This window comes from Copadichromis virginalis, linkage group LG1, assembly GCF_057382275.1.
Source record: "Copadichromis virginalis isolate Kocher_CV1m ecotype Utaka linkage group LG1, C_Virginalis_male_GT1.1, whole genome shotgun sequence".
In the NCBI taxonomy this organism is placed as follows: domain Eukaryota; kingdom Metazoa; phylum Chordata; class Actinopteri; order Cichliformes; family Cichlidae; genus Copadichromis; species Copadichromis virginalis.
This window is the reverse complement of record NC_140618.1, coordinates 11572047-11595306: the sequence shown is the minus strand read 5'-3', so window position 1 is coordinate 11595306 and position 23260 is coordinate 11572047. Positions and strand designations below refer to the sequence as shown.

At 40.9% G+C, this 23260-nt stretch overlaps 3 protein-coding genes across 4 annotated transcripts; 2 read left to right on the top strand and 1 right to left on the bottom strand.

Moving 5' to 3' along the window:
* Positions 1–1450: 1450 nt before the first annotated feature.
* chrnb4 (cholinergic receptor, nicotinic, beta 4 (neuronal)) lies at positions 1451–15582 on the top strand. The gene is made up of 6 exons (XM_085450922.1): positions 1451–1767; positions 5557–5702; positions 6593–6637; positions 6864–6973; positions 11005–12058; positions 14201–15582. Exons 1-6 carry the CDS (start codon positions 1719–1721, stop codon positions 14363–14365), a joined length of 1569 nt encoding a protein of 522 aa, XP_085307048.1. The 5' UTR covers positions 1451–1718; the 3' UTR covers positions 14366–15582.
* On the bottom strand, positions 7265–8828 carry LOC146718370 (uncharacterized). Its single transcript, XM_085464363.1, has 3 exons — positions 8380–8828; positions 8162–8342; positions 7265–7291 (listed from the first exon to the last, which is right to left on the bottom strand). Exons 1-3 carry the CDS (start codon positions 8826–8828, stop codon positions 7265–7267), a joined length of 657 nt encoding a protein of 218 aa, XP_085320489.1.
* Positions 15583–16260: 678 nt separating the features above from the next.
* chrna3 (cholinergic receptor, nicotinic, alpha 3) lies at positions 16261–22759 on the top strand. 2 transcript variants are annotated; one of them, XM_085450911.1, is made up of 6 exons: positions 16261–16336; positions 16774–16913; positions 18800–18844; positions 20228–20337; positions 20658–21858; positions 21971–22759. In XM_085450911.1, the coding sequence occupies exons 1-6, from the start codon at positions 16276–16278 to the stop codon at positions 22097–22099; spliced, it is 1686 nt and encodes a 561-aa protein (XP_085307037.1). In that variant the 5' UTR covers positions 16261–16275; the 3' UTR covers positions 22100–22759. The 2 variants fall into 2 exon arrangements, with proteins under 2 accessions (XP_085307037.1, XP_085307029.1); XM_085450903.1 differs by lacking the exon at positions 16261–16336 and having other exon boundaries at positions 16764–16913.
* The last annotated feature ends 501 nt before the right edge of the window (positions 22760–23260 follow it).

Sequence of the window (23260 nt, the reverse complement as noted above, 5' to 3'; positions counted from 1 at the left end):
AATGTGAAAAGATCTCCTGAAGAGTCTGACCTTATCAACATGTTTAACAAAAGGACAAAGATTCACTGAGGTAAAAAGTACAAACTTATATTTTATGCTTGCAAATCAATGCATATTAAACTGTTATATACATACATATATACATATGTACATTTTACATCAGAAAATTTTTATAAGTATTTCCACAAAGACATATCTGCTAATTTAAATATGAACGTAACCTCGTCATATAAAAATAAAATATTTAATTTCTATCTCGCAGCCGTTGTTATTTGTTAATTTCGTTAACTATGAAGACAAACTTGCACTTGTACACTTGAAACTTGCTATGGTAGCTATTATATCACAGTGACCGTCATTTATAAGTTTAACATGCTCTCTAGTTTAGTAATTCATCTCTAAGTTCACACTTAGTCAAAAGATCAAGAGTGCATTGTTTCAAGTCTCTGGCTATTGAAACAGTAATGATACAGAGGTAAATGAACACAGAAAAAATAGCAATCTAAAGCACTATTGTGAAACTTCAGAAATGTATCAGTGCAGAGTAAAAAGTGTGATATTTAAGAAAACATTTATTTTCTGCATGTACAGTTGGTGTACCTGGTCTAACATATGATTTATTAAAAACAAGTGAACAAACTGTTCAGTCCATGGCCCTCTCCCCGTCAGCCTGATAAAAACAAGAGAGGGTCAAAACCTAATCAGGCCCTATTGATCTGCTTGCACTGATCCAGTCCAGAAGTCTTTGGACTTTAAATTTATAATCCTCGGAGGGTCCTTGGGGCTGTTCTTCATGCCTGATACAGTTCCTTTGCTGGTCATTATAATGAGGCTTTAAGCAGCTCGGTGACTGTAAATCTGCTACGCTAAGATTGCATTGCTTCAGATCTGACTGGACCTCACCTCGGTAAATCTCACATACAGAACCGGAGAATAATTTACTGCTCTTCCGCACAGTCGCCAGTGCAGCGCGAAGTCAGCAAATGATCCCAAGACACCGACACTGTCAAATTATGTCGCGGGTCTGGAAGAGTATTAAGTCCAAAATATCAACATCTGTACTTGGATGCTTGAGAAAATATTACTGAGACTGGTGCTTGATTAGTGCTGTTAGTCACATAGGTGTGAATGCTGAAATCAGCCTATTTCCCCCTCATGCTGCTGTCTGTGGAAAAGCTTTAATCTTTAAAAGATGAAAAAAAGGTTTCTTTGAGAATGTTTTTCCTGTAGTTCGCGGAGATACTGACTATCATGGAGCCTAATTAGGGCACAGGTGAAACAGAGATTAAATAAATACATTTGGGTCGTTATGCTGACATTACTGGTTCAATATAACTGCCCTCTAATTACCTATTATCTGAAATCGCTCCAGAGCTGGTGTAAACTTGAACTAACTGATCACAGATCGGTTACAGGCAGCGGCACAGGACAGATCTGGATGAGTTGCAAGTGAGAGCAGCAGCGCACTAGAGCAGGTTGCTCCTTTTTGGCGGAGGGCAAAGTCCTGGTTGCCGATGTGGTCCCAAATGGGGGCTTCAGTGGATTTCAAAGCTGGATTGTTACGAAAGAACTTCACTATGTGACAGGAGACACCGCGCTGTGATGATAAAGTGACTAAATCTCACGCTTGTAGAATCCGGCATGTCCGAAAGCTTTGCTACGGAACAGCGCAGCTTTGAGTCTTCATCACTGACGACGGACCAGATGGTACCGTAAACATGAGTCGCGCACTCTCGATCCTCGCTTATCTTCTGCCTTTGATTCACTGTAAGTGTGTTTCCCCTTTCATTTAAGTAGCAATTTAAAATATTTATAACATTTGGTACTGTGTATGCGTCACCGCCAAATGTATCTCCATGTTGAGGAAACTACAAAAGAATGTATGCTTTTATTGTCCAAAAGTAGAATTTTCAATGCATAAGCTCGTTTAGGCTATTTTCAACTCACCTTTTAATTATTTTTTTTAAAAACCAATATTTCTGTAGAAGACATAGATAGCTAAGCTTTTTAAATGTAGCTGAAATATGATATGAATCTATCTATCTATCTATCTATCTATCTATCTATCTATCTATCTATCTATCTATCTATCTATCTATCTATCTATCTATCTATCTATCTATCTGTTTTAAAATATCTGGTTTCGGGTCACAACCAGTACCATCCATGTTTTAAAAAAAACAAACAAAAAAAACCCAAAACAAAATAAAACAAAACAACATTTATAACATCAGACAATTTAGGAAACAATTAGTTAGCGAACATTTTTGGTTCACACTTTATGTTACAGGATTTGGCGCCATATTATTGCATTTATGAGATAATTCTTCAAGTGTGTCCAAGAAATAAAATGCCCCCCCCCCTTTTTTTTTTTTGCCATTTATATCATATTAGTATATTATGTCATATCTAATAGTATATAAACCGCAGCTATCTTTGGCTCTCCGTTTTGTTGTTGCTGTAGTTTTTAAACTGATTAGATCAAGGTTCCAACTCCATTACAATGTAAAATAATGGGTTTTAAAGGTGTGCTGCACCAAATGACCTTTATCAACTCCAAAACAGCTTACAAATTTGTTTAACATGCCTGACCTCATTTTCAATCAGTGTAGCGTCAACACTATTAATTTCCCATATTAAACCTGCATGCACATATACACTTTAGATGCTATTCACAGCAGCTGCCTACAGTTGGTCTGGCTCAAGCAGTCTTTAGGTCTGAGGAAGAGGGAACTTGTTTGAGTCTGGCTTCCAAGAACTTTGAACGACATACCATCTGCTCAGTGGTGGTATGGAAGTCCTGCTGTGGTGAATAGGATCTTGGTGAGTGTCTGATAAAGGCACAGTCATGGCATTATTTACTGACCTGTTGGGGATAGACTGATATTACGCCACACCTCGCAAAGCTGCAGGAGTCTGTGAGTTGATGATGACACACACAGCTGGATACTGTTTCTAAAACCGCACACCATCATCACATGTAGCTGCAAGAAAAAGTCTGAAATTATCAGGATTGCTGAACTGGCTACACATAAAGTGCCTAAACTAATAAACCATGTACCCTTGTGCTCTCAGTATCTTTATTAAACACATCATGTAACGACAGCAAGAGACTTTCTGAATTTTCAGGACAAAAGTCAATTAATTTATACTTAATTCTTAGAATAATATTGCATAAGAAAAGTGTAAAAGTAGGCTTATTTATTAGTAATTTTTTACGAGACATATACCTAAATCTTTTCTACAGGTCTATCTGTTTATTTGCAATTTAGGTTAACAAAAATGACCCTAATTAGATGTTCCTATACCTGTTTATGAGACTTTTGAGAGGAATTTTGGACAATATGTCACTACAGTGCTGTTTAGTGCAGCTGTGTTTCTAGGATGTTTTAACAGCCCTTGTTAGGTCAGCCCTCAGCATCTCAGTTGGATTAAGGTCGGGTCAGGGCTTTGATTTTACAATTCCAAAATATGGATTTTTTTCCCCATCATTCTGTTTTAGGCTCATTGTCTTGTTGCATTACCCACACTGAGTTTCAGGTCATGAACTGCTGCCCTGACATTCACCTAAAAATGTTGAACTGGAACAGGATAACAAAGAAATCCCAAATCATGAAGTGTTCCACCATGATGTGGTGCACATTTTTTCCTCCAAAGAAAATTTAAACTTTGTCTCATTGCTCTCATTGGCGACGTTGTGTCAGTTAAATTTCCAGATAAGTGTCTGCCATCTTGTTAAGAGGTGTAAAGTTTTAAAACTGTTTTTTTATTATTTTAAGACTAGTGTGGCAGTCTTTCATTCGAGATTTTATTGATTTTTTTGCTGCTACTGTTTTTTCACATTTGGTGTGATCTTTGCTCCTTAGGATCTCCTAAGGAGAATACCATTTGTAGAGCATTTATCTAACTGTCAATAACTGAATGCTCAGGTCTTTAGAACAGCTTTTGTAGCCTTTCCAGCTTTGTGTATCCCTATAATGCGTCTTCTAAAGTGCTGTGAAAAACCGAACTCCCAATAAGCCTTAGAAGAAGTAATCAGCACAGAAGTGCAAATACTTTTTCTAGCCCTGAATGTTAATGATTAGTCAGTGTGTTCGATGAATTACCAGCCATTGAAAGCTATCAGTTTAGGCAGATATATTTTTGTGGCTTTTATGAATATCTGACTACATTTTATGAAAAATCAATGCAAAGATTTACTATTTGAACCTTGAATTTTGCCCTTGTAGTTAGTGATAAAAGTAACAAGTTTTCTTCAATGAGCACATTAGTACAAGTCTTGCTTTACTAGAGCATTCGCCACACATAAGTCAAGTCAGCAACTCCAAACCTTGTGGGGACATCAATAACCAGCTGCAAGTAAAGGAAATAGACGAGGTAGTATTACACGTATCTGCTCTGCTTCAGAAGAGAACTGACCATCTGTTTTAATCAGCCTTGCCTTTACTTAAAATACAGATTTGTGGTTTGCTTTAAGCAAAGCTGTTACAAAAGCACAGTTATTAACATGTTGTGAAAATATCTGCCCTTCTACAAAATGTAATTACCTTTTTGGGAAATGACTTTTTGGGACTTTGTGACATTTTTATGTAATTTCCAGTAACACACAACCTTCCTAGTTTACATATTTGGGTGTTAATAATTGTGCTTTTGCTTCATGTTTGCTTAAAGCAAACCCACAGATGTGTAATTCTACCTTCCTTAAAAACTAAACAAGCAGTGTGACTGAAGCAATCCTCATTTATCTCGCTTAGAATTTCAGAGATTAAGCAAGTACTTAAATCATGTTAATCCAACCCCCCCCCCCCCCCCCCCAAAAAAAAAACAACAACAAAAAAACAAAACAACAAAACAAAACAGGAGTATGGTTAGATGAGTATTCTCTTTTACCAAAATTTAGTGTTAAAGCTGGAAGGTATCTAACAGTATATATAGTAAGTGTGTTCATGCCAGGGTGGTAGATTGTGTATTGTGGCACCATCAGTTCAAGCATTTTTACTAAAAACACAAAACCAATCACATCCCTAATCTTCAACTTCCCATTAAATAGTGTAGCTTTCATGTATGAGGTTTTATAGAAACCTAACAAACTTAATAATACAAGCTTTTAACACAGTTTTAAAAGAAATCTTTCGATTTACACTTTTTTTTAAAAAAAAAGTTTTGTTTCTAAATACTGTACACTGAAAGTACAACAATAATAGAGAAAAATGAATCTCTCTTTTCACCTAAAATGCCCATTTCCTACTACCTTGTTTAATGTGGTCTTGATTTTTTTCTGTTGTATTTAAATAAGGTATTTTGTCTTTAACTGATTTGTGTATTACACTGTATATTGGAGATTATTTATAATGTAATATATCTATATAAAATATATGTATTTAAAAAATGTGATCTCATTCATTCCTCTTTATTATTGATCTAAAGCTGTTAAAGATTGTTTTCCAATCTCTGTTTGAGATTATAGTCTCTCCATTTTATTGGGATTAAGTTGTCTGGACAGAGGTGAGGTGGATGTGTGTACATAAATGTTGAAGAAAAGTGTGATGTCACCAGGTAGCTGCAGCGCTGACTCCGAAGAGCGGCTCATGAACTGGCTGCTGGGAAAAGATCGCTACAATCCCCTCATTCGCCCAGCTGTCAACAGAACCGAGAGAGTCACAGTAAAGCTGCAAGTGTCTCTGGCTCAGCTCATCAGTGTGGTAAGTGTGTACTCTTGCCCATTGTTAAGAAGTATGTATACTTATTTACATTTCTATGTATATTTCTATGTTTTTTTGTTAGAGACTTTGTGATGGTGACACAACAGGATATAAAGAGAAATTAAGTGTGAAAGATGGCGGGTAATAGAAAGCACACAGCAAGAGACAAAAAAAAAGAGCTTCGAGGAAGTAGTTAATTAAAGAGCAAGCTCTGCTGAAGAGCCATAGCTCTAAATGGATGGATGAAGCTGAGGATAGATCTGGTCAGCCGTGATCTCTGCCTCTGTCATGTCCAGATTGAAACTTCAGCACATTGGATTAAAAGGGGCCATAAAACTGTTTTGGCCACAGTGATAGAGGCTCTTCTCTGAATTACAGTGGAGGGTCCTCCCAGCTGCAGACTAAAGTAGCAAGGCTCGTTCACAGCTTCTGTTTATGAGTTTGTATTGTACCCCTTGGGGTAATTACCATTTGGTGTCACTTTATTGGAAGTGTATGTCACGGCAGTTTGATGACAGTGCAATCAAAAACATGTTAACAAGCAATCTGAGATGAAAGGAGTGTTCTTGTGCAGTGCAGTTCTTTTTTTAAAGGTTACTTTTAACCAGAGTAAACATGACAGTAAACAGGAAGGTCCAACCATGACTCAAATCAGTATAGGACTTATTTTTATTTTTTAAATAAAATTGCAGAAGCATATAATTTCCAGTTTTTGTTTAAACATTAATATACCCCAATAGGTCTTCAGCTCTTCATGTTTTAATTAACTAGAACAAAAATATAAAAAGAGTAAATGTCAGACACGAGTTCCTACTTCTCTAGGGCCAGTGTCTGGGTCTTAAACTTGTATTACCAATATAGGTAATTTCCCCCTAATATTTCATTTTCAGAATGAAAGGGAACAGATCATGACCACAAATGTTTGGCTCACTCAGGTAGGTGTGATGAAGCATTTTGTTTTGTACTGAGTGAGAATGTGTGTTAAATGTCCTTCATCTTGAACTTGAATCGTATCCGTATCCATTCTTCCTCTCTCTATGTGGAACAAACCGCTTCTGTAATTGTGCCCCAAACATAATTTACAGATAATGTAGCATGTAATTATAAATGAACTGCTATTGGGAAAGTGCACTGAATGGTTGGGTCCCTCTGTCTCTCCAGCACTGGGTGGACTACAGGTTGTCATGGGATCCTGCACAGTATGAAGGTATTGTCAAACTGCGCATTCCCTCCAGACATGTGTGGCTTCCGGATATTGTCCTGTACAACAAGTAAGCTCGGCTGACTTCTCAGTTTGTATTTTGAAGAGAGTTTCTGTCTGCACATTGCTGGTGTTAAATAAAAAAGATATTATTAATTTGTAAAATATTTGTAAATATCCTCTGATGCCCTTATCAAACATTTTGGATGGAACTGTAACAGCGTTATTGTAAAATGAATAAATAAAATGAAAAAAAGTGAAAAGTCAGTCATATCATAGAGTAAGTTATATTTCATGTTTTCACCCTCCTGGTTTCTGTCCTCTATCAATATATTTACCAGCTGTCTGCATTAATGAATGTCTATGCATTTGCTTTTGTCATGGTTGGCTGTGTGGCAGGCGGGCAAGCAGGAGTGGTGGATCCAAAATGCAGGACTCAGACACAGAAGTTAAACTCAAAGCGCAGCTTTAATGCTGGAAAACCTCTTACTACTAAACTCACCAAAAGACAAACAAAGATGCTGGTGGACTAAAACACTGAAGCACAAAACACTGAACTGGAAACAAAACACTGGCAACACAGAGGCAAAACACACACAGCTTGTTGAGGGTACGACGCAACACTGACTCAGAGAAACACAGGGACTAAATACACTGGGAAGTAACGAGGAGAATGAGACACAGAAGGAGAGCACAGCTGGGGGAAATTAGAACTGACGAGACAAGCAAAGCAGGACACATTCACATAAGACACGGACCTTCAAAGTAAAACAGGAAGGATCACACAGAGACGCGAACTTGACACAGTGGAGACAGCAACTAAGAAACACAGAGACAAACCATAAGGCAGAGGACTCTAAGAACCGAGAGACACAGAGGGGAAATCAAACATGCAGACACAGACTTACACAGAACAGAGGGGACATAGAGAAACATGAAGGGCAAGGGATCGAAACTAGAAACTCACACCAAGTACAATAATACAAAAATCACAAAGAACTAAAACGCTGGGTCAGGAGACCCAGGACCCTGACAGTACCCTCCCCCCAAGGGCTGGCTCCCAACAGCCCAACACAAGAAAGCGAAAAAAAAAAAAACCCCAAAAACCTCCCAAAACAGAAAACAACCCGACCAGGGCGGGCGGCGGGGGCCCAGGAAGGAGGGCACGAAACAAAAACACCAAAGCACAAGAAAGCCCCAAAGCAAAACACGAGCCCAGAAAAAAAGAACAATGCAGGGGGCTGGCCAGGGGGCCGACAGCACAGGAGTCCAAACAGGTCAGGGGGCCAGCCGTGCGGAAGCCAACGGCGGCGACGAAGGAGACGACGGAGCAGTGCAGGGGGCCGACCGCGCGGAAGGCAGCGGCGGCGACGAAGGAGACGGAGCAGTGCAGGGGGGCCGGCCGCGCGGAAGGCAGCGGCGCCCCAGTGTCAAGCGTACTGGCTGAGGCCCAGTGGGCACAGGACCAGGCGGGGCAGGACCAGGCGGGGCAGGACCAGGCGGGGCAGGACCAGGCGGGGCAGGACCAGGCGAAGCACAGGCAGAAGCTGGACCAGGCGTGGATGAAGACACGGAGGCTGGGCCTGGCGAGGCCGAAGGCTCTGATGAGGCTGGGCCTGGCGAGGCCGAAGGCTCTGATGGAGCCGGGCCTGGCGAGGCCGAAGGCTCTGATGGAGCCGGACCAGGCGAAGCACAGGCTGAAGCCGGACCAGGCGACGACGAAGACTCGGATGAAGCCGGACCAGGCGACGACGAAGACTCGGATGAAGCTGGACCAGGCGACGACGAGGCGGCCGCAGGTGGCGGCTGGACAGGCTCCTCGGGCCCTCCAGCTGACGCGGCGTGAGGCTGAACGGGCCCCTCGGACCCTCCAGCGGAGACAGGAGGCTGAACGGGCCCCTCGGACCCTCCAGCCGACGAGGCATGAGGCTGGTGTGGTTCTCCGGAACCACCAGCTGACGAGGAGGGCTGCTGGACGGGCTCCTCGGGCCCCCCAGCGGAAACAGGAAACAAAGGCCGGAGCGGTCCGTCGGACCCTCCAGCGGAGACACGAGACGAAGGCTGGACGGGCCCCTTGGACCCTCCAGCAGAAGCCATCACAAAGCCAGCAGGCATGGAGTCCACTGGCAGACATGAAGGAAATGGGTGCTGTGCTGAGCACTGGCCCTGCTCAGACAGCACTGACACGGGGCACTTCCCAGGTGGCTGCTTAAACTCCAGGGGTCCAGCATCAGCTGAGGACTGGGACCTAGCCTCTGGGGAAGCCCTGGAGCGGCAAACAGTGCCAATGGCGGCTGAACCATGAAAAGCACCTTGAGTAGGACTTAGGCTTTCTCCCTGCATGGAGTGAACGAGTGGAACCGGTAATGCTGGAGCCAGAGCTACTGGGGCCTGCGCTACGGGCGGCACTGGAGCTACTGGGGCCTGCGCTACGGGCGGCACTGGAGCTACTGGGGCCTGCGCTACGGGCGGCACTGGAGCTACTGGGGCCTGCGCTACGGGCGGCACTGGAGCTACTGGGGCCTGCGCTACGGGCGGCACTGGAGCTACTGGGGCCTGCGCTACGGGCGGCACTGGAGCTACTGGAGACTGAGCTGAGGGTGGCTGCGGGGGGGCTGAGAGTGGCTGCGGGGGGGCTGAGAGTGGCTGCGGGGGGGCTGAGAGTGGCTGCGGGGGAGCTAACTGGGCTGAGAGTGGCTGCGGGGGAGCTAACTGGGCTGAGAGTGGCTGCGGGGGAGCTAACTGGGCTGAGAGTGGCTGCGGGGGAGCTAACTGGGCTGAGAGTGGCTGCGGGGGAGCTAACTGGGCTGAGAGTGGCTGCTGAGCCGGCGACACTGGGAGCTGAGCTGCTGGAGACACAGGTGACACTGGTGTACTGGGGTGAAGGCAACGAGGATGCAGTCCCTCTCTTAAGGGAGGATGGAATGATTTAGTGATAGAGCTTGATGGGAACAGATGCTGATGCTGAGAATACCAGGCAGCGAGGGCTTCCAGGAGGGTAGCTGACTCTACCTTGCCTGGACCGCCCATGCCAAACAGTTCGAAGCAAATCCTGGCTCTCAGAGCTGTTATTAATTGTTTTAATCCGTTAATGTCCAAAAAAACCAGCTGTGCAGAGGGTGGAAGACAAAAAGTTGTCAAAAAAGACCACCTGAAGGAGTCTCTTGGGGGTGTCCTCAGCGTGGATTACCTCCCGGCAGTAATTCCACAACTGCGCGAGATACTGAGACCGTGAGTCCGCAGGATCCATTTGATGGTTGCGTCGTTCTGTCATGGTTGGCTGTGTGGCAGGCGGGCAAGCAGGAGTGGTGGATCCAAAATGCAGGACTCAGACACAGAAGTTCAACTTAAAGCGCAGCTTTAATGCTGGAAAACCTCTTACTACTAAACTCACCAAAAGACAAACAAAAATGCTGGTGGACTAAAACACTGAAGCACAAAACACTGAACTGGAAACAAAACACTGGCAACACAGAGGCAAAACACACACAGCTTGTTGAGGGTACGACGCAACACTGACTCAGAGAAACACAGGGACTAAATACACTGGGAAGTAACGAGGAGAATGAGACACAGAAGGAGAGCACAGCTGGGGGAAATTAGAACTGACGAGACAAGCAAAGCAGGACACATTCACATAAGACACGGACCTTCAAAGTAAAACAGGAAGGATCACACAGAGACGCGAACTTGACACAGTGGAGACAGCAACTAAGAAACACAGAGACATAAACCATAAGGCAGAGGACTCTAAGAACCGAGAGACACAGAGGGGAAATCAAACATGCAGACACAGACTTACACAGAACAGAGGGGACATAGAGAAACATGAAGGGCAAGGGATCGAAACTAGAAACTCACACCAAGTACAATAATACAAAAATCACAAAGAACTAAAACGCTGGGTCAGGAGACCCAGGACCCTGACAGCTTTAGTGATTAACTGAATCTTTAACAATTATCTTCTTATTAAAAATAATTAATGCCACTATTACACATTATTAAAAATAGCTTTACCGTAAATTTCTATAATTTTGATAATGATAGCTTTAAAGGCCAATTTATATGCTGTTTTATTTCTATTTCCTCTCTTTCTCATAGTGCTGACGGAACCTATGAGGTAACGGTGTTCACTAATGTCATCGTCCTTTTCAACGGCAGCATCGAATGGCTTCCTCCGGCTATCTATAAAAGCGCCTGTAAAATCGAAGTCAAACATTTTCCCTTTGACCAGCAGAACTGCACTCTCAAGTTCAGATCTTGGACATATGACCATACAGAGATTGACCTGATCTTAAAGTCTGAGATGGCTAGTATGGATGATTTTACTCCCAGTGGAGAGTGGGATATCTTAGCTCTGCCAGGGAGACGGACTGTCAACCCTCTGGATCCCACTTATGTGGATCTGACATATGACTTTATCATTAAGAGGAAGCCTCTTTTTTACACCATAAACCTCATCATTCCATGTGTTTTGATCACCTCTTTGGCCATTCTAGTCTTCTACTTGCCTTCAGACTGTGGCGAGAAGATGACCCTGTGCATTTCTGTACTTCTGGCCCTCACCGTGTTCCTGCTTTTAATCTCAAAGATTGTTCCTCCAACATCATTAGATGTTCCCCTGATTGGCAAGTACCTGATGTTCACCATGGTCCTGGTGACCTTCTCCATCATCACCAGTGTGTGCGTGCTCAACGTGCACCACCGCTCTCCTAGCACCCATACCATGCCTTCTTGGGTCAAGCTGATATTTCTTGAGAAATTGCCTGCTTTACTCTTCATGAGGCGCCCTCATAACAAATCTGCACGCCAAAGATTGCGTCAGCATCGATGCTTAAGAGCTAAAAGAACCATTTTGGGCTTGGGATATCCAGTTGCATCCAAGGCAGATATCACCATGTCAGCTTCTGCGCTGCTGTCTTCAGACTCTGCCTTCTCTACACCAGGACACAAAAATATAACTCCTCCAGCAGGATACAGTCACTCCTATAGGAAGGGAGACCAGCGCTCTACTGATTTCCTTCCCACTAGTTTCACATCCACCCAGGACTTCCAACACAGGGACAACTCAGACTGGGCTGCTGATATCCAGGAGGCAGTGAATGGGGTGTGCTTTGTGGCTGAACACATGATGGGAGATGATGATGATCAGAGTGTATGTATACTTTTTGTAGCACATATTTCACCTGGCTATTATTTCATATTCTATATAGTGACTGTAGCTATTTTAATATTTGTTACTATAGCAGTACGTATACAGTATAACTCGTTTGGGTTTTGAGTGTGTATTGTGCAGTCCCCTGTGAGCCTTAAAATATTAAGCATAAGCATGCTTAGTACTTGCCAGTTCTACAGCTGTCTTACCATTTATATAAAAAGATATTTTCCTTGTACAATTAAGAGTCATGATAGTGTAATTAAAAAGGATCAACAAGGCTCTAACACAAAAGATCAAGTTCAATGTCTCAGCTTAACTCAGGTGAAGCCTAGCAGACGTCTGCTGTCAGTTACTGTATGTATTGGCAATCCAACTGTTACTCAAAGGCCTCCCCCATTAGAATGCAAACTTTATAAACTTAACCTGATGAATTATTAAAAAAAATACAGAAAATACTTTGTCATGGACTCATAACTTAGCCAGCGACAGAGACCAATTATTTTGGGTCCAGACTGTAAGCATAGTTTTTGCTCTAAACTTGTGCATTTGGGATCTTATTAGATTTTTCTTTAAAATCCCCAGAGTTTAACATTTGGGCTGGACCCAGAAGGCAATTAGCTTAGCTTACCATGTGTGGCAGCAGAAGTAAACAACTTGGGCCCTAAAGTTTAAATATCTACCTGCAAAGAAATTTACTAATAAGGTGCAGTTTTTAAGTTTACTCTGGTTGCATATGTTAATATCATAAAAGAGACAATCGGTTATAAGCTGTGTGCTGTAAAGATGTCACGAGCAACAACAGTGCAACACAGTGACAAGGCAACCTGTGGAGAAACTTGACAGATGTGGGTGCTCAACGGAATGTGATGTTTTTAACTGAGTTGAGTTTTTGTTTCGAGTCTGCTAATATTTCAGCATTTAATAACCAGCTGAGCGTCTTTGTTGTCGGCATCTAGAAGAGCTTTATATTGTCCTTTTTTCAAAACATTCTTAATCAAGAGAGTAAAAAGGTGAAAAAACATGCACCATAAATCATAATGCAGGCGTAGACCTCACAAATCCAATTGCTGACTAACTAAGCTAACCTATATTGATCTGTTCACAGAATGGGTTTATAATGCTAACAAAAAGAGTGATATAAAGGTGACATTTCTGACAGTCCACATATGCGTGTTACTTTTGAAACAAATGACACAGAATTTACATGCAGATAAATATAACTTTATAAGTTTAGTTTATACTAATCTGTGTATGTGAAGTGGATGCTTAGATTTCATGTGATAGAAAGACTCATGCATTTGTTATTCTCTTTATTGGAATAATATGATGGTCCTGATGGGCCTCTGTTGTGGGAATAGCATCACCATTAATCTGTCTACAGTGCCATTATTGCTATCACCAGTTTTGCCAAGGGAAATAACGTTAGTTCAACCACATTTATTATGAAGTTAATTGCAGTCTACCTCCACTTCATTCATTAGGTGAGGTAAACAGAATATGGAACTATTTTAGTTGTTGTTGTTATATATAATATATCAGGTGTCAGATGCCAGCACGTAGCCTGGTCACAATAAACTGGGTCACAGCCATTTGTACTCAAATTATAACATTTTCCTCACACTCCAGGGCGCTTGAGGTGTAGGAGGGAAAACTACTAACCCTAAGTAGTGGCTGTAACTCACCAAACTGAAGGCAGATTTTGATTTTATCATTCACTTTCTCCCTTCAAATCAATAGATACCAGCAAATCAATAACAGATCAATAGGGAGGAAACCAGGAATGAGAAATAGCTCGTTTCAAGAACCACTACAGACAGCACTGATGATGAGGTGAAAGGGTCAATAGATATTCCAATGTACAGAATGCAGCACTATGGAGACCGATCCTTTAAGGGTTTTGCCTTGTTCCATGAAATGCATGAAGAAATGTTTTATAGAATATTATGTGTTCCCATTAAAACTAACAAGCATTTGCTTTTTTATTTATTGTCTTCATTTGGTTTCTATATTTCAACACGTTCTAACAGTATTAATTAATCTTACTGCTCTGCAATATTATACTTTGAAAAAAATATCAGCATGAAGAACCATGTACATTGACTAACTGAAATTATTTTATTGATTTCTGTGTTTTTGCAGGTTATAGAGGACTGGAAGTATGTGGCCATGGTAGTGGATCGTCTGTTTCTGTGGATCTTTGTGATAGTGTGTGTGGTGGGAACCCTGGGCCTGTTTCTCCAGCCTCTTTTCCAGAGTCAGATTGTTGCCAACCATGTGCCCAGTTCGGACATTCCTCGCATTTGATCCTCATACAGAAAGACTGAGCTACTTCAGGGTTTTCATAAGAAACTGTGCTATTAGGACAATATTATGTATGAGGGTATAGAGGCTTGTAAAAGTTTTGATGTCTTTTTAGTTTTTGCTTAGCACTGTGCTGGCAGGTAACAGAATCACTGATACAATGTCGTCTGTGCCAAATCGTACCCAGAGGGTTTGATAAAGTACTTGTAAACATGTAAGGTATGGTACAAAATAAATAAAAGCCACTTATTATCATATAGTATTTAAAACAATATGCCCTAAAACAGTAAATCACCCAATATGTTAAGGAATAGTTACATTTGCATATGTTAAAATGCAGCATCATTCACTGAGGCTGCTGTTTCTTCAAAGGATGGGTGTAGCTTTCACTGCACTGAAGTATGCTGAACTGTTGCAGTAATATACATAATGTGATAAATATACTGTATGACTGCTCTCAGATGTAGTGTGACCTGTCATCTGTGTTACTGTGTCACTGAAATACAATGAAGAGCTGTGTGCTCTTTTAGTTTGATTAAATGCATGAAATTGCCTATAAAGTCTTAAAGATGTCAGGGTTTTGCCAATGTGCTTATTTAATCTGTACTGCTGGTGATAAAGATCAGAGCCAATGTGTTCATTTAGGGTGAGCCAGTTAGGATGGTTTATCATATAGATAAAACAGTTGTTCACTCTCAGTGCAAAAAAAAAAGCAAGACAACGCAAAAAATACTGACACAACAAAACTTTTAGAGCTGGTCTTTATTTTAAGGTGTTTTAAGGTTGAGTACTTTCCATAGCCATTCCATATCACTGACATGTAACTGTTAGTAACTATTTCTCCTAAATTTATATATATATCAAGGGTCTAAATAAACAAAACAAAACAAAAAAAGAAAAGAAAAAAAGAGATACTCTAGAATTTGTTTGTTTCATGCTGCAGTAATATGAAGGCTCATTTGTGCATTGACACTAAAAGCACCAAATCTTTGATAAGTGCTCATTTTTTACAGATGGGCAATTGTAAGCACACACATAAATGGAATAAAACAAAGCAGACAAACGCAACCTACACTAACACACAAATGAAACGACACAATGCTTACAGCTCACTAAACAGTGCTGAGTGTGCTCATTAAAGGTTCTGCAGACTTTGGGTATTTTGTGAGCCATGCATGTAAATCAAGAGATAGCAATAAACATCTGTGTTTATGGATCGACTGGCTTTATTTTAATCTTAGTTTACAGTTTTTCCAAATGGTTAACTGTTTTTTTCATGCGCCTGTTAACTTCCATTTATTATTGAAGCAGGATGTTGCAATTCCACGGCACATATCCATAAAAAATATTTCTTCTGGTTCAGACCAAAAGGAGTTTTGTTTTCAACAATCATTCCCAGGATACATATGCAAATATATTTAGCAGAGTATTTATTTTAATGCTTGTGTCTCCCAAGAGGATTTAATACACTGCAGTCCACTCATGGAATAAATAAATACACATATTTCCAGAGAGATCATTTCAGTTTTATCTGTTATATAGCTGTTTGGGGTGATGTGACTGTGTGTCAGATATGAAGGACAATGGCTGTTAAGTCTTGGGAAGCTGACCATCCAATGGTGTGACTGGAGGTGAAAGATTTGCACCACTCAACATTTTACCCCCGTTTACCCGATTAAGTCGCCATATTCTGCATATTTTGTATTATTATTTTTGCAGTGCATGGCTCCTGACTGTGACTGGTTGTATGCCTCAGTGTGGCTCTGCCTCCCTCACTCGCTCGCTCCCTCTGCTCGCTCGTTCTGTCGGGTGATGCGGACGAGCTCTTATTCCTCCACTTTCCTCCTGTGTGCTCCGTGGATCGTTGCTGCAGCTGACCCTGGAATTATCTGGCATTTGTCAATTTGAACAGGATGAAAACCAGGTTTCACTTCTTATCTGGTCCCTGTGCTTTCTTTCTGTGTCTTCTGTCAGGTGAGTAAGAAGCTGGTAGCATGAAATCTACTTGTTGCTTTAGGGAAATGTAAAAAAAAAAAAAAAAAAAGCAATAGATCTAATTATTTTTGAAGGCTACGTCTATTGGGTTATGTAAAATTTAATGCAGTGCATCAAGGAATCATGCATGTGTTCAAATCCTTAATCTTATACAATCAGGATAACAGTAATATGTTGATGTAGTTGCTGTTCTCTGTAAGAGACATACTGTGTTAAGAATGATGCCAAATCACTCAAGTTAGAAAGAAAAGAACTTGAAATTAAAAAATGACAAAAAAGGTTGTGAAACTGTCAAATTTAGAGTTCTACTTTGGGTGGTAAATGGTAAAGCAGAAAAAAAATAGATCACAGTTAAACTGTATAATCATTTAAATATGCAGTGAGATTTCCATGGCTGACATTGTGCTCCTGTCCAGGAGGCACATGTTCAGATGCAGAGCATAAGCTCTTCTCTGGGATATTTTCCAACTACAACCAGTATATACGGCCGGTGGAAAATGTATCTGATCCAGTCATTGTGCAGTTTGAGGTGTCCATGTCACAGCTGGTCAAAGTGGTAAGTAGCAAGAAAATGTTTTTCCTCAGTGTCGGAGCTGATGCCCGGAGTGTTTGTGATTTATGGGGCAGCTATTTCACCTCTATAAAACAAATATCACTCTGCTTAATAAACATGACCTTAGATTACTCTTGCCTATAAAGAGTAGAAATTGTAGAAGATCTGTGTGTATACAAGGCTTAAAACTTGTGTTTTTACATCTCAAAGATATAGTTTGTGTGCTGCTTTGCAGACTTTTACTGAAACAAAATTTAGGGGAAGGTGGTAATTTAGACACCGTATCATAAGCTTGAGATACCCTCTCATGTTACACAGTAGCTCCTGGGACCTAGATGAAAGGGCGGACAATTGGGCTGTTTTTCTGGCCAAGACAAGGTGGGAAATGTCAGCTGTCTGAGTACCTCTCAGGCACCCCCTATCACTCAGTCACTGCCACTTCAGATGGGCACTCCTAGATTTCTCTGCTAGAGTTTGTTGACTGCAGACTGCCGTTCCAGACAGACGACTGTGTCACTTGACGCAGACAGGTTGAGCGCAGGTGGTGTTAATAAGCATAGCAAAGGACTGTTTGGCAAGCAATACAGCTTCATTCACACAATAAATTGTTTGGAAATACAGAATGTACTATTTATTTGCTTTTTTAAGGAATATGTTTTTTTAGTGTTTGCCTCTTTTTTCTTTTATTGTTACCCTTATTGCACCATTGCTCTCTTTTAACCCTTTATGTCAAACAATACTTTGGTGCTATAATGGTCTAACAGAAAGAAAATGCCGGTCAAAAACAGGTAACAGTATTTCACTGTGTATAAACTAGTAACCATCAGGTGACACCTTATGCATCTTCTTTTGCCTCTGTGCAAACAAGGTGTTTTTATTTTTTCAAAGGATCTAAATAAATATTAAAGATCTGTCTGATCAGACAATGATGATATGGAGAGAGAGATATTTTGTTACATGATCCTTAACTCATTTAAAGTAGCAAGCCAAGCTAGAGTGCTGATGGATGACTGTTATTCCCTCTGCACACCTGGTGCTCCAAACTCAGAAGCATTTGGTTCACCTTCAACAACTCCAACATGGCTATATGAGCTAATTTAGAGCATCAATACCTTATGGGCTGGGCAAACTAACATTATCTCACAATCAGGGATCAAACCACATGATCACTTGGTAATGGCAATGTGCATTTTGGTCTCAGAGGCTGTTCTGCTAAAGATAGTAGATGTAGTATATGATCTACAGCCAACATTCAGTTCTGCATCCTTGTTAAAACAAAATCTGCAAATATTAATTTAATCATCTGATTTTGACTACAAAAAATTATTTTGCGTCTTTTAGGATTTTGAGTGATTTAATTATGAACCACAGAGTGTGTGTCTTATCTATCCAAGTGACATGAAATAACTGTTCTCCCAAAGATATTCAGAAGAGGTTAAACTAAAGCCTTCTGTCAACCATTGAATCTAAGAGCTATTCTGGATACAAGATGGTCACATGAATGGTTAATGTTTGCGCTCAGTCATGAGATTGGTTCATTCACGGTCTAAGTCACACAGAAATCTGACCCTCAGTTGTTTTGTCTCCCATCTTTAGTCCCTCTGCTCCAGCTGTATCACTGAATTGCTAGTAAAAAAAAAAAAAGTTAAAGGCTGCGACCTACAAGCCCCAGCTGTCATGTGTATTATGCTCCAGGCATGCAGGACTCAGGTGCAGATCTCTGAAACCTTTTGCGCTGATGCTACAGAAGCACAGACAAAAATCTCAGCAGTGAATTGGATGATTGCCTGTGACAGTTATTATTACTGTTTTAACTTTATTAATAACATGTACTTAGTTTTCTTTGCTTCAGTGTCCTCATTATCTATTATCTTCTACCCTCTTCTCAGGATGAAGTCAATCAGATCATGGAGACCAATTTGTGGCTGAGACATGTAAGTTTATTGTTCAAGACTGTGCAAACAGACCTTGAGCAAGGACACCAAGTCTAGATCCAACCTTCTGTCATGCGTGATTCTTTGGAGCTAGACTGACAGGTTGAATTATTCATAGGAAGAAGCTTTTTAAACACATTGATCCGTGTGATCATATTTTCTTTCAAAGAAAATCAAATAAACTGAATGCACTTACATTTCATAACCAATTTGCATTTTAATGCAATGACAGTAGTTAAGAAATCTAGAATATCTGAATATGGAATATTCATCCATTATGGGTTCGTACAGTTAAAGTGAATCTGGAAGAGAAAGTTCAGTGATTATCCGCTATTTTTCTTTTTTTGCAATGCTGCATAGTGCAATGAACTAGTAATGAGTCAGATGAGGTAGGGCGGGTCTCCTGTTCCAATTTTACATGTACTGAGCAAGCACACATCTGTGACAGAGCCAGTCTTCTACTAAATGTTGAGCTTTAATTGTTCTTAGGAGTTCAGGGCTGGAGCATTGCTTCTCTTATGTTAATCTCATCTGTTGTTTTTAGCATATCTCTGGGAAATACTCATCAGGGGCGAGACACATTTCTCCTGCTCTCCATCCCATCTTGCAATACACTCTGGATACATGCTGTTTTGTAATTAAGTCAAATTTTTTACAGCTCTCTGGGGTTGCTTTGATGTACTGGCTTCATGAGCCTCATGAGGATCACTGGTCGTCCTGATGAGCAGTGTTCAAAAGATCCATAAAACACACTATAAAGTGTGATTCAAGTCACACGTGTACTATATATCCTTGTGTTTATGTGCTACCTTTGGAGATAGTGACATTATTTCTTTATTTTATGTGGAGCATTTTACAAGCAAATGCATATAAAAACGGACAAGAGATAATTACCAGGAGGAAGCATTTTCGGACTCATTATATTAACTTTTTTTAACTTTTCAGCACGCACCTCCATGGCTAACACTGTGGTTTTTCACTATAGTTTATCACAAAGATAGGCTATAATACTTATTATGATACATGCTGGCTTACTGACATTTCCATTCATGCCAAAATCCTACTGTGACACAACTATAGACTAGTTCTTTTGATATACCGCCAACTGTTGCTTTGTATTAGTTGTTTCTTTAACATACCGATGTTTTTGTAACTAATATGTTCTAGCGATTAAATATGTTTAAAAACATTTTTGAATGAACAGGGTGGAAGGTAATTATTGAACTGTCACATTCTGTTTCAAGCTTTAATCTAACCAAGCAGATCTCCAGAAAACTGATTTAAAACCCCTTTACACATGCATCAAATTGACTCTGAAACTCATACCTGTTAATTCTCAGACTTTTTTTTATGTAAAAGAAATTTTTCTGCTTTGTTTCTCAGATCTGGAATGACTATAAACTTAAATGGAACCCAAAAGATTTCGGAGGCGTCGAGTTTATCCGAGTGCCGTCCAACAGGATTTGGAAGCCAGACATTGTGCTGTACAACAAGTGAGCATAATAACAAAAACCTGGCACAGAGTCTTCATTGATTGTTTATTGCTGCAAAGGATGTCTGTACAGTAACAAAATGTTATCGATCTACATTGTTCATTCAGCATGGGTCATTTCTTCTTTTGAAGATTCTTAGGGAAGCTATACATAACATCACATGGTGCATTTACTGAAACCCCAGGGCATCTTTTTAATTGATATTTTCATAACTCAATAGTTGCTTATATCTATCTGGTTAGTATTCAGTGGCTCAGTTGTCTTTTACTGTCCTTCCTTTCAATGTTCCATTCTCACTCTTCTTTTGTCTTTTTCTACAGCGCAGTTGGAGATTTCCAGGTTGATGACAAAACAAAGGCCCTGCTTCGCTACAATGGCGATGTCACCTGGATCCCTCCAGCTATCTTCAAGAGCTCCTGCAAGATTGATGTCACATATTTCCCATTTGATTACCAAAACTGCACAATGAAATTTGGTTCATGGACCTATGACAAAGCCAAGATCGACTTGGTGCTGATTGGCTCAACTATTAACCTCAAGGACTTCTGGGAGACAGGCGAGTGGATGATCATTGATGCGCCTGGTTACAAACATGATATTAAGTACAACTGCTGCGAGGAGATCTACACTGATATCACATACTCTTTGTACATCCGTCGTCTCCCTCTTTTCTATACAATCAATATGATCATCCCATGCCTCCTCATCTCCTTCCTCACAGTGCTCGTCTTCTACTTGCCCTCTGACTGTGGTGAGAAAGTAACACTGTGCATCTCTGTCCTGCTGTCTTTGACCGTCTTCCTCCTCGTCATCACAGAGACCATCCCTTCCACCTCACTAGTGATACCCTTGATTGGCGAGTACCTCCTCTTCACCATGATTTTTGTCACTCTCTCTATTGTCATTACTGTTTTTGTGTTGAACGTCCACTACCGCACCCCGAAGACACATACAATGCCCTGCTGGGTAAAGCGTGTGTTTCTTGAACTGCTGCCCAGGGTGATGTTCATGACCAGGCCAGAGAGAGATCCTGAGAAGGTGACTGTGGCTGGCAGTGTTCAGACGATGCATTCGAAATCCTGCGCCATTCATTCATTAGGTACTCTACAAAAGCAGCACAAACCTCAGGCCCTTGCCAACAGCTTGGTGTCAAGTTTAACAAACCGGCAAAGACTTTTTAATAACACAGAGCTTTCCAATCTCAATAACTTGGGTGGAGACTCGATCAAATGTCCTAGCTCTGGGTTCTTGTGCTGTGAGGGCCGCTGCAACTGCTGCTGGCAGAAGAGAACTGGCAAGTTGCCTGCAGATTCTGGAGGAGGGAGTGGAGGACTGAGCAGCCTAGGACCATTGAGTGGAGGCAGTGCTGTGGGTGTTGGAGTGGGGAGTCAATGCTCCAGCTCAGAGTCTTTGGATGGAGGAATAATGCCTCTTCTGTGTCTTTCTCCTGAGGTCAGGGAAGCTATTGAGAGTGTCAAATACATAGCAGAAAATATGAGACTACAGAATGAAGCAAAGGAGGTGAGTACTCAAAAAAGCAAGGCTAAAACCATTTAATGTCATAAAGCTTTCAAATAAAGAATTACAATATTGCTGTAACATTGAACATGTTTTTGTCTTGATCCTCTCATAGGTTCAAGATGACTGGAAATATGTTGCCATGGTTATCGACAGGATCTTCCTATGGGTTTTTGTGCTCGTGTGCATCCTAGGAACAGCTGGCCTTTTCCTCCAGCCTCTATTACTTGGGGAAGATATTTGATTCAGTTTGACAAAACTAATACTAATACTGCAGACTGCTGAATTCCGAGCATATGTTTCACAGATGCTTAGAAAAGGTTTCAAAGCCAAGTCGAAATCATGACAAATGTTGATGGTATTTCAATAGAAGTGTTTCGTTTTCTTCATAGATTCATAAATCCTAAGGACATGGCTGCATTTAGGGTGATTTTAACTGAAAATGTTTAAGTGTCTTTAAAAATGCTAAATGTTTCCCAAAGCCAAAGCCAACACAGACTCAGATACTCTGATCATTCAACAGGTAAGCTTCACTAGAAGTGAAGACTGGGGCACATTATTACATGAAAATGACATAACCTTTCTATAGCTGTGATATTTTGTTTTGATTGGCTGTTTTACTTAATAGTCTCACTAAAGTGATGTATAATATCATGTGTGACAGACTTCTGTGGTCGTGTATCCTTCTGTATTTATCTTCTGTATGTAGTTAAGCTCTGCTAATGTTTGTGACTATTATAAAACCAGCTACAAGAAGTCAAGACAAGCCAAATGGCTTTATGACTTGTGGAATGCTTCAGTCTCAGAATGAGACTTGAATGGGATGCAGCACTTCACAAGGTACTGTCTACAGAACTGTTTTGCAATCGACCTGTGATTTTTGTTTGGATTGATAAATAGTGAGTAATTATACCTGAAATATGTCTATATAGATAGACATATTTCAGGTACTTGCTTTGAGCTTTTTAACAATAAAAATCAACTTTAAACAAACCTTTTTTTTTTTACTTCATACAAAGGTTAGTACAGTAGAGTGGGAGGGGAAAAAATCAAATTCACCACTGCGGCAGTATACTTGGAATAATTGTCATCAATATTGGGTAAAACCATTTGCAGGGTATCACATATAAGATGGTCTTCTTAGCGTGATGGTCCAGGGTCACCTGGCACAAGACGATAGTGGGAGTTGAGCCACCTGAGAAGAGATCTCAAAACTTCCCTGTAGGTAGCCGACAGTTGGTGTTGTAAGCCACCCCCTGTGTTGTGGGCCTCTTTCACTGCTCTTTCAGACCATCTGTCTTCTCTGTACAAAAATTTGAACATTGGCTGGGTTTGAAGTGCACCGGGATGACGTGCTCGGGAAAAACAAAACAAAACAAAACACCTCCTCAGTTTCTCCGACAAA